We start from the raw sequence: 12292 nt of genomic DNA, 5'->3' as shown, positions 1-12292 counted from the left end.
TTTAATCACACCCAAAAGGATGTCGTTAGATAAGCTCCAACCACTTAGGACGTTTACAAGGCGGGACACAAGCTATTGCCCACCTATTGATGGGATGGGCATTTTCTTTTCAAGAACCTTCAAAAAGCAAGTTTGAAGAGAGAGAAAAGCAGACAGATAGAAGAGAGAAGCAGAGAAGTGAGGTCGTGAGCCTCACCAGTTGTGGGTTGAGAAGAAAGAGGGGCTCATACTTTGATTCACTTAGTTTGTATAAATACTGTGTATTTTATTAGTGTTAATGAAGTAAGAAAACTACACTGTCTTCCTAAGCCTCCTGGGGCTCAAATGTTACTATAACAACAAAGCCAGAAATGGTAAAGCAACTATAAAGGAAATAATAAACTTCTTTACATGGGCTGTAAATAAAATAAATAATAAGAAAGGAACATCATAGCATTTGAAGGTGGTAGAAACATTACAAATGGAGAAAACATCACAATAGGGCATAGGCTTACATGTCATTTTCTTATTTCAAATCATTTTCTACTTGCATTTGTATAGAAGTTTTAACTCATGATATATAATGCATACAAATATGGTGGAATATACACGTATAAGCATGTGCATATACACATCATTGAGTACTTACATGGATGACCATAATAATTGTAACACCACTTACACCACAGAGAAAAAAGTAAAACTTCTGGGCATGTAGCCAATGGCGCACAGACCAATCATAGGGCTGTCTCAGCCTTTCTCACAACTATCGAACTGCTCTCAATAAATTATATAGAAGGGATAACAAGTTATATTACTGTGATGATTAAATATAAGGCTACTGTAGCATTTCTATGAAAATGAAGGCTATGGAAGATAACAAAATAAGAAAAAAATAGATAGCTGAAAAAGACATGCATGAGATGACCCAAACTGGTCTGATTCATTTGAATTGGGGTCATTCTTGTAGGTTACCCTGTTGGACAAAAGGATGAATAAGTGTCAGGAAATTTCTCTCTCTTTTGTTAGGAGAATATTCTAGCATAGAATATATTCATGAAGATCCCGATTACTTTTAATTAAAACAAATGACCAAATTTCAATTGAAAATAGGCAGATAAATCTTTTTATTAGTATTTTATGAATAGGTCCATGTTTATTCTGCAATGCCAGGTCACCATATAAAAAGTTTTCAAAGACACTACAAGCACCATAACAGCAACAACAAAAAACAAGAATAACCACAACAAGAACCACATTAAAATGGCAGAATATAAGATAGGCGTATAATCCTAACGTTACAAACTGCAGAAACCAACAAAAGACATTGTACATTACAGGTTTACATCATTGTACATTATAGGTCTACGTCATTTTTGTGATCCTATTATTTTTAAAGGAGATAATGTTCTTAAGAAAATTCTCATTAAGTTATATCAAGTATCACTCATATACCCTATCATAATGTAACTTTAAGTTAAACATAGGCATATTCTGGTTTTGTAGAGTGCAGTCACTGCTTGTCATCCCACCGAATGTGTAAACAATTGCACTGAAATCGATTTTATGACTATTAAAATGTAAAATTTCCTGAAATCAATATGTAATACCAGTCTGCATAGCTCTGAGACAATCTTGGTGTTTAAATATAGAATGGTGAACACTCTTGACAGTATCAGACAGTAATTATCATTGTCCGGTAGTTGAGGTGCACCGATTTGAACATTCTGTGTCACCTCCGTGGTCAGGTGAACCTCATTTACGAAAAACTGCATTCCAGCATGGCAGAACACTCCTGATTTTATTCATATTTTCCTATTTACCATTTTAAGAGAGATGTGTATTATGATTTTATTTCAAGGGATAATATAACATTTCCTTTTGATAATCAGCAGAACTTATTTCAGCTCTGTAAAACAACCATTGCTATAAGTTAATGGAGATAAAAAGAACCGCAGATTAACAAACTTTCCAAAACCACTGCCATCCATTCAGCATCAAACAATGGTCATGACGTAAACAGTGGGTGGGGCTTAGCTGCAAATAGTGGTGGATTTTGCTATAGTTATTGAAATGCAAAAAGTTGTAATTTTAGTGTGGAAAATATAAAAGAATAAATGGCAAAGTAATGTCATGTTTATAAAACTATTCAAAACAAATAAGCATACATTTGCATAAAAAACCTCTCACTTATCTCAGTGAGAGAGAGAGAAGAAAAATAAAACTCGTACATTAGTGGCCAGTATCCAAGCTACAAGCTGTTTGGTTTGCTTCTTCCAACCCTTCCAGCCAATAGCATGTTGTCATGAAGAGAGAGAGGGTGAACCAAGTTATGTTTAAATCAGTAAAACAATTATAAATGCCTGGATGGTTTTTTTTTTACAGTACATATTACAGTGATAATTGATCAATATTGAGGGATTTTATGTTAACATTTTATTGATACTTTGCTGTGTTTACATTAATATCAATATTTGAAAATTAGTAAACAATATTTTATAAAAAAAATGTAGTCACGAAAATAACATAAAAATACAGTAATTAGTGAATATTGCTCTATGAAAAAGTCCGTGGATTAGTGAATTTTCCGCAATATATTTGGGGATACGTTCCACAGAAAAACCTGCAATTAACTAAAGGCTCAGATACTGATCTGCGATCGAGCATGGACCCACTGTACTGTCTGTTATATACTGTATATACAGTGCATCACTGAATTACGGGACATCGACTTACATAGGATTTGATCTTTTGCTGTAACTTGATGTTGCATCAAGTTACAGCGCCGTTAACAGCGCTATCAGGAAGAATAGGCATTAAGTTAATGGCACTTACAATCAAGTTACGACACTGTAAGCATCGTTAAAGTGCCAGTAACGGTGAAACATCGATTTACGGCGGAAATCAACTTACAGCTTGGTGCTGGAACGGATCTCCGCCATAAGTTGAGGACCTACTGTATAGTATTTGGCCGCGTATTAGGTGCACTTTTTTTATTTTTAAATGTAGCTGAAAATGGGCCTGTGTCCAATGCTGTATTATGGATGGGAGACTAAGCACTGTAGGCTAGGCTAGGCCTATCCTATGGCGAGCAACTGGGTAGGTACAAAAATTATTGCTAATAATGAAACATTGAAAACCAAGCCTAATTATTACAGTAAGTTGTGTTATTGGAATAAAGTATGAAACCATGTGTAAATTTACACTCATCTTTAAAGGAAACTAATGAAATTTGCCATAAATAAACAACACCTGTGTTATCATGACAGGCCACCAGGGTGGTGCTATGATTTTGTTTACAACCATTCATTGCAAATGGCTGACAGGCTAACTGCCGACATATTTTAAGCAATTTTCCATAAGTTTGTGATAACAGACTGATAATTCAACGTGTTTTCAATATATTATAAATAAACTTACGAAAAATTGCTTTCCATACGTCGGCAGTTAGCCTGTCAGCTATTTGCAATAAATGAAATGCAAACAAAATTTTATCACCGGCCTGGTGGCCTGTCTCGATAACACAGTTGTTATTTATTTACCTCAAATTTCATTTACTTTCCTTTAAAGGTAAGTGTAAATTTACATATAATTTAATACTTTATTCCAGTGTACTCTCACAATATTGTATCTCATGCACAGAATCATACATTTTTCCCTACAAAATCATATATTTCAGTAAATATGTGATGAAAAATATATTTCAATAACTGTATGATTAAACATACTAAAATTGTTTTTTTCTACAAAATATCCTTGTAAAATATGGTGACGCCAGCAATTACAGTTTATACAATATACAGTAAACCCCATTATTTGCCTTCTCACAAGTCACAGACTCAGGGATTTCCGGAATTTTTTGTGGAACCTGTCTATAAATTATTCACGGGAAACTCACCCATTTGCTGGTGTTTTTGTAGAGCAATGTTCTGTGTTTTCATATTTTTGTGACTAAATACTCTACTGTATCTACATATATATTTTATGATAAAGTAATGATTTACAATACCAATTTTCAAATATTAATATTAAGTTTAATAAGATTAAGTAATAACAAATAATAAAAATTAATCTCTCTCTCTCTCTCTCTCTCTCTCTCTCTCTCTCTCTCTCTCTCTCTCTCTCTCTCTCTCTCTCTCTCTCTCTCTCTCTCTCTCTCTCTCTCTCTCTCTCAAAAAGATATAACACAAATTTGTAAAGAGAAATGGATTAACCCTTAAACGCCTACTGGACGTACCATACGTCGACTAAAATTGTCTGTTGGCTGCCAAGTGGACGTATGGTACGTTGACTAAAAATGGTTTTTTTAAATATTCGCCGAAAAATAATTATAGGCCTAGTTTGCGAAAGGTTTTAAATCACGCGCCTTGAGGGATGCTGGGAGTTCACGGATCACGCTGTTGTTTTGTTTATAAGCGTCACCCAGACGCGCATGTGCGAATTTCTTCCTTCTCGCACCAGAAAGCATCAGCGGCGCATCGTCGGAGAGCGATATCTTGATGCATCCGTGTTTTGCAGAACTTTGGCGAGTGTTTGCGTATTTGTGAGGCAACAGGACGTAGAATACAACAAAAAATAAATCATGCTTTTAGCATTTACCATTTTTGAAATATTTTCATATAAATAACGATAAATAGAAAAAAATCAACCTTCGGTCAACTTTAACTCGATCGAAATGGTAAAAAAATGCAATTGTAAGCTAAAAAAAACTTACAGTCTAGTAATATTCAATCAATTTCCTTCATTTTGAAACAATTGGAAAGTCTCTAGCATAATATTTCGATTTATGGTGAATTTTTGAACAAAACTTTTTTTACGTCCCATGCGTTATTTAATTCATGCATCATTTTGTGATAATATTTTCTCTGTGTTGCTTTAATCGTTTTACAATCTGTTATATACCAAAATCATCGCAATTTAGTGTACAGTACAACTAAAAAAAAGTAACTCATTACCTTTAACCGTTTTGCTTACAGCGCGATTTGTATACAATTATATGAGGTTTTTTTTCGCTGTCATATATATTCCAATATTTATGTATGATAATGATATTTATTTTCATTTCTGATGGTTGCATACTAAACTTCAGGCAATGAGAAAAAAAGGAGCCAAAAATGAACTCTTAATCTTAAAAACTAAGCGTGCTGTGATTTTTTTAAAAAAACTTTTTTTCCGCTTCGGCGCTAGCTCCCGAACGCCGCCGCCATACGGGAGACGGTTTTGTAAATAGAGGCTCGGCGTTTAAGGGTTAACATTCCTCAAGAGATTAAAGTCTCTCTCTCTCTCTCTCTCTCTCTCTCTCTCTCTCTCTCTCTCTCTCTCTCTCTCTCTCTCTCTCTCTCTCTCTCTCTCTTGCCCTGCAGTACAAGGCTGGCTGAATTTGCCATAGTGGTAACTCTCTCCTTCTGATTTGGCTGGAAGGGTTAGAAGTATGTATGTATATATTTTCAAGGCTACTAATGTTTAAGATGACTTTGAAATGATGATATTTAATAATGTAATTTCAAAGATTAATACAGTATATAAAATATCTTAGTTTAACCAGACCACTGAGCTGATTAACAGCTCTCCTAGGGCTGGCCCGAAGGATTAGACTTATTTTACACGGCTAAGAACCAATTGGTTACCTAGCAACGGGACCTACAGCTTATTGTGGAATCCGAACCACAATATACCGAGAAGTGAATTTCTATCACCAGAAATAAATTCCTCTACTTCTTCATTGGCCAGCTGGAGACTCGAACTCGGGCCTAGCAGAGTGCTAGCCGACAACTCTACCGACTCGCACAACGAGGAACTTAGATTAATACAGTAATATGATAATAATTTAAGGTATATTTCATGTACAATGATACTTTAAGTATACATTCGGTATTTGAACTTTAAAGATAGGCAGTTATAAGTGTTGTTAGAGGGGGTTTACAAGTATTTGCGGATTTTAACTTCGCGGGAGGGTCTGGAACGCATCCCCGCGAATACGGGGGTTTACTGTAGTATATATGAGCTTTTTAGTCAAGAAACATGCCAAGTGTCATTTTTAAAATATAATAAAATAAATAAAAAAATATTTTGACCCAGGATGGCGCTTGGCATGTTTCTCGACTGATAGCCTCATATATACAGATATACAGGCGATCATCTAGTTACAATGGTCTTGACTTATGACATTTCATGGTTACGACGCAGTCCCCATAAATGATTAAATAATTCTTGCTCTCTAGTTTTACAATTTTATTCCATTAATTACATTCATTCACATTACAGTGCTGTATTTTACATTTATGTCCATGTGTTTTTCTCTTGTCCATGTATGTCATAGAAATGTGTTTTGATGTTCTAAATTATGACTTCACTATTGCGTTAGCAAGGTGGATGACATAGGTTGTTATTTAGGAGAGTTGTGATTTACGTAGAAAATTGGATTATGACACGTTATGAGCGTATCCATCGAGGATCACCCATATATATATATATATATATATATATATATATATATATATATAGTATATATATATATATATATATATATATGTGTGAAGTGTCCAGTGCCTGTTCTTCAAATCAAACCTGGTATCTAAGTACTTGATATTTAATTACCAAACTTACCATTAATTCGACAATTCACAACAGCCAGACATCTAAACCCTCATCACACATACAAAATGACTGATTTCTCCAAAGGCAACTGTGATCCCTTATAAAACTTATCAATCATGAAAGAAAGCAGATTAAGTTCGTTAAACAGGTGTGAGGTAAAATCTAAGGGCGTCACTCCATTAACATTATAAAAGTTCAAGTATTTCTATTTATTTCATTTCCCTGATTCGAGCTCACTTCAATTACTTGAAGGAAAATATCTCACTTACCACTCTATCTCTAATTCAAATCAAAATTACTGGTGGGTCAATAAAATGAAACTCATGATATAATATTTTAAATAAAAAAATTTATTTCTAAATTCAAAGATTATACATGACATTAACAGTCTCAGGGAAATTTATTATTACTTGAAAACAAAACAAAATTAGATTAAATCTGAATTAATCATCAGTCAAAATTAAATCAGAAATTAATTTATTAATTAATCAAAAAATTATTCAAATAAAATTTCAGTTGTTAAGTAACAAAATTTTAATTCCCAAAGGTTAAATAAAATAAGGCAAATAAATCAATCATGTAAAAATGTGGATACAAAAGAGACAGAAACATACTCTGCAAAAAATTAAATATCAAAAAATGCAAAGCAAAAATTAAGGCAATAGCAAACATCACATATATGCATAAAAGAAAAATTCTTCAAAAGATAAAGCGTACAACATATAACATGAAGAAATATTAAAAAGGGCAAAAAGTATCTTTGCTTACAATCACTGTAAACATTATTTTTAGTGCACTAAAAACCAATAATTGTTACAATACCTTGGTACCAATTGCTTCATGTTTTTAATCAGGCGCCATTACACACACACTTAATAAAATACACTGTTCAGATAACTCAGACACATTTACTAAGGAATTAAACATCCACATAACTTGCAGCCAGATAGAAAGACAAAGGACTAGACAAGGCAAGAGTAACTGTAATGAATATTACAGGACCAAGCATACCAAGGATGGAGTTTTAAGATAGTGAAATGTGTTTTAAAGTTTAAAGAATCATTGGTATAAATTTTTAAAGAATCAGGGAGAAAAGTCAACATCATTGTCATGGAGGAAAAGAAATAGAACTGTTACCACATAAGAGGGTTAATGCCTATAGTGTCCGTTGCACAGTACGCAGTTGCATTGGCTGTTTGCATTTTACTTTCATTAATTTACTATGGTCTCTTCCTGCATGGCACTCCAACTTCTATAACTATCATGCTCTAATTTTCACTTGTCATTTTAGAACAAATCCTCTGGAAATGCAAGTTGGTAATTACATTAAACTAATTTATAATAATAATGGTAAACAAATTTAGAGATTATTAACTTCTTTCATTAAACAAGGGATGGGGTCTGGCATGTGTTATGTGGCTACTTTGGAGAAGAGAATCAGATGTGGAATGGTCCTTGTATGTCAATGTCCAGAGGAATTTTCTCATTTTAAAACAAATCGGTACACCATTAGTTATTCTGACTCTTATTGCTGTATGTTTTGTATGTGTTTTATTAACCTTATTTTCTTCACTTTTTGTCATGTGGCCATCTGTGTACAGTACATTGCAAGTTAATGGCCTTTCAGCCTTATTCCACCTGATTTTGTGTAATAAAAATAATAATTATAACTAAAGAAATATTTCCTGGACTAGTATTTTTGGAAGGAGGCAGTGAGACAACCTTGCAATAGAAAAAAAAGGATAATCTTATAAAATGCATTGGCTTCAGTTCCCAGTTTATAAAGAACGGAATCACTTAAAACATGACATTATCAGTATTTCCTAATATAAAATAATTAAAGTTCATTCAGTGTAGCTTGATAACAAATGAAACAAAACTTGTATAAAAGAAGTTTCTCTAATTTTAAATTGACATTTTAAATAATTAGTTCTAATAGTCATTTTAATCAGTTGATTTTCTATATTGATGTTTGGACTTGAATTGCAGTTGTTCTTGATGGGTTACACCAAATCAATTTTGTAATTGTATGATATGCAACCTGTCCTGATTATCTTTATAAATTCTCATTCTTAATTGCTGTGCTCCACTATTTGACCATAAAGGTAACAAATGAGTTACTAGTAAATGAAGACAGATCTCTCTCTCTCTCTCTCTCTCTCTCTCTCTCTCTCTCTCTCTCATTGCATTGCTTTTCAATGTTTAGAATTCCCGTCATTTAAATTCACGTGTGTTCATACGTGGAACAAATCTTCAGTCTTAACATTAGGATAAATCAGATAACTTAGGGTGAAGGTGGAAAGTCCGGCCGTTCAACTTTTGCAAGGCGGTTACGGTAATAGTTAACGATGGTAGGGGCGGAAGTACTGCCCACCCAACCAGTATGCATTCAATCTCTTCAGTTTACCTTAATTAAAAATTTGTCATTTGTTCCTACATGAATACAAACCCTTGGTCTTTACAATGGAGACTTACTATTGGAGGGAAGATTCCAAGTAATTCTCTGAACTGACTGGCAGTTCAACTCACCTGGTATTCTCTACCTGGTCATGAAAGAGCAAAGGAAGGATACCATACCTCTGATCTGTTGAACATGTGGGATGTTCAGCTGCTAGACTTCTGGGCAAGTATGAAAACCCATGAATCAAAAGGTGCGGACGAACCCACAATGTCGAAGGCTATGTAGCTAAAAAACCAACTGGCTTGGCCATAGTCAGTCGTCATATGCTGGAACTGGCTTGATACAGGTGAGTGTTGCAGCCATACTGCTACAGAATTTAGATGTTCCATACAACATACAAATATGCTTCTCAGTAGCCTTTACTTTTCTCTCCAGCAAGGGGAGTGAGGAGTGGTAACAAACCTGTTATGTGTGGCTGACAGGGTTATTTGCTTGAACAGATATACAGTAGTTCTCTTTGACTTCAATATATGCAATGAATCTGACTGTCTGCATTGTATTTTAGGCCAGTGAACTGGGTGTTAGATACCCTCTTATCTAACAATTCAGAGGCTTAGGTCTCCTTCTTTAGAACCCTAATTTCTAGGAAGGTTGATCAGGTGTGCTGAACCTCCAGTCAGTTCAGGATTCTTACACCTCCTTCCAAGTGTGATTCTATCCTAATGTTAAGACCAAAGGTTTCTTCCACATTTGAACCAATGACAAATTTTTAATTAATTTGTATTTTTCATAGCTAACAAACCTGAGGTCTTAACACAGACTGCCTGCCTCTAGCTACCCCTCTTGTGTCTTATCCTGGGTTGGAAGAAAGCCTGATGCCATCACAAGTTCCAGCTAGGTCTCTGATCCGCTACCACCTCATCTGTGTATTAGATGCCAAACACCGCAGATTCTTTGCATATACAATTTTGATTGTTTTTAACTGGTTTCCAGCTGGTGCCAGAAGATTTATCCTAATGTTAAGACCTCAGGTTTGTTAGCTATGAAAAATATAAATTAATTAAAAATTTGTTATATTTTAGCTTATCTGGTCTTGGCAGTTCTCATTCATTTCACTGTAGCACCTTGTGCTGAGTTCTTACTTTACTTCTACTGAAGTAATCAGTGTAACCTAAAAAATTATCATTGATGCTGTGTTGGAAATATTAGTATCATATAGTACTTCTTTTATTATTTTAGACTTTGTAAACTTCATTGAATATTATTGTTGTACTTTGGGATATAAACTTCATTGAATATTATTGTAATACTTTGGGATATTGTTATAACTTTGCCATCATTAAATGTAAATTGAAAACAATTGGTTGAAAGTACTAGTTTGTATTCAGTGCTCTCGTGTCTGTGGTATATTAAAACTCATTCCAGATATACATGTACCCAATTTAAGCTGCATGTGTACTTTAAGTTGGTCGCTGGAGTGGCAGTAACTTTAAAATTTTTCTTAAAGCATAATGAAGATGATGATGATAAGGAGGAGGAGGAAGAAGAAAGAGATGATGATGAAGAGGAGAAAGAGGTGGATGAAGATGAAGAGGAGAAAGAGGTGGATGAAGATGACGAGGATGAGGACAGTGAAATTGAAATAGATGAAGATGACGACAACCAAGATGAGAAGGAAGAAGAGGGTGATGCAGAAGATTGATTAGTTCATCTTTGATTAGTGGATGGTTTGCATGGTAATATGTAACCAACGGGTGATTTCTTCTCAGTGGAAGTATTTCTTTATTGATAATTTTGGTTAGACATGAACAGGTTTACTGTAACCTCTTGAATTTATGAAGCAGTCATTATTACTGCTGCTATTTCACTATCGAGTGTTCTTACAAGACAATCTGATGTGCTTTGCTCTGCAGTAGTAGATAATTAAACAGTTGAAAATTATTTTCATCCAGTATAGTGCATATTGATTAAATATATCGGGTAAATTAAAAAGAAAATGTAATTTTTTTTTATTTTTTTTATTTTTTTTTTGTTCCAGATAAAAATTTAGTTTATTGTAATGAATTATGTAAGGTTTTCTTTACTGTTGGGGCTAATAAGAGGAATTGTGACTGCACTTCAGTGTCACCTGCATCTAACCCTGAAATACCCAAATGCTGTAGGAACTGATTTTTTTTGTATATTTTGGCTGTTGGATTGTTCAAGGTTTCATGCCAAAGTTAGTGATAGTTTACCATGACTCCAGTTTAGTTTAGTACAGTACTAATCTCGCAAATTTTTAATATACCGGTGTTGGATATCTGTAAAAATCTGTTTTACATGGTATAAGAGTAGAATGAACTTAATCTCTGTGTATTTGTGTTTTAGTAATTTTACTTCTTAGATTTCGTTTATATATAAATATATCAATGTACAGTGTAATACCTCTTTATGCTTTCTTTTAATCAAGATTAGTGTATATTGTATCTAACATTCCAGGTATTCATCAGTAGTGCATGGAGTCTATTGATATCTAGCCATAGAGGTACTTAAGATGGTAACTATTTGTCAAATGTTAGGGTGTAGAATCTAATTTGAGTAGAGAAGCACCCTTCATATCATAGTGGATTTTGTTAATATTGCTTCCATCTTAATTATAGAGCAAAGTAATATGAAGTGCTATTATTCCCTTGTAAAAGTCTTTAAAGTCTTAATGTAGAACAAAATTGATTCTTATTTGTGTGCAGTGAGGACTGATCTGATATTTTTTCTGTAAGAAAAATAGTTATAAAATGCATCTATTTTGTGATACTTGTGTAAATAGCCTTTAGTCCTATTTATTATACTAACCACATTAATAGAGTGCACTAGCATATAATTTCTGTATTTAGTCCAGTTTCTGCCATTTGAATCTGCTTATGGTAGGGTGGTGGATTTTGGGCTTGAAACTATTAAAGAAATTAAACAACAACAATGTAAAGGTATTGTTATCTTTACATCCAACAGCACTTAAATTTAAACAGTTACCAGGAATAGTATGTTCTTTGTTTAAAATCAATTAAATGTTCTTCACTAGTATCTATTCTGATTTTGATAATTGGAGCTCTTGAGGACAGTTTGTTCAAAGGCAAAAATTTTGTTACTGTAGGATGTGTTTTTGAGCTCAGCAATGATTTGAAATATCAGTAGAAAAAGTCTCCATCATATGCCATGCAGTGAACAACGTTTAGAAATTGTTTATTTCTGGAGGTCGACATATTCCATTGAGGAATTAATTTGCATGATTTTACTCTTGAATAGTTTAATTGATAGCTTTGGTGTATGGGTTAAGGGAAT

At 33.8% G+C, this 12292-nt stretch overlaps 1 protein-coding gene across 4 annotated transcripts in view; it reads left to right on the top strand.

Annotated features, from left to right (window-relative positions):
- LOC136832839 (tyrosine-protein kinase BAZ1B-like) overlaps positions 1-11765 on the top strand; it is a 193388-nt gene extending 181623 nt beyond the window's left edge. For all 4 annotated transcript variants that reach the window (XM_067094492.1, XM_067094491.1, XM_067094493.1 and 1 more), the window contains exon 26: positions 10485-11765. In XM_067094492.1, coding sequence (XP_066950593.1) covers positions 10485-10679 — 195 coding nt within the window. In that variant the 3' untranslated portion in view covers positions 10680-11765. The remainder of the gene's footprint in view (positions 1-10484) is intronic.
- Positions 11766-12292: the final 527 nt, after the last annotated feature.

Source organism: Macrobrachium rosenbergii, chromosome 50 (assembly GCF_040412425.1).
Source record: "Macrobrachium rosenbergii isolate ZJJX-2024 chromosome 50, ASM4041242v1, whole genome shotgun sequence".
NCBI classification, from domain to species: domain Eukaryota; kingdom Metazoa; phylum Arthropoda; class Malacostraca; order Decapoda; family Palaemonidae; genus Macrobrachium; species Macrobrachium rosenbergii.
This window is presented reverse-complemented; position numbering and strand designations above follow the sequence as displayed.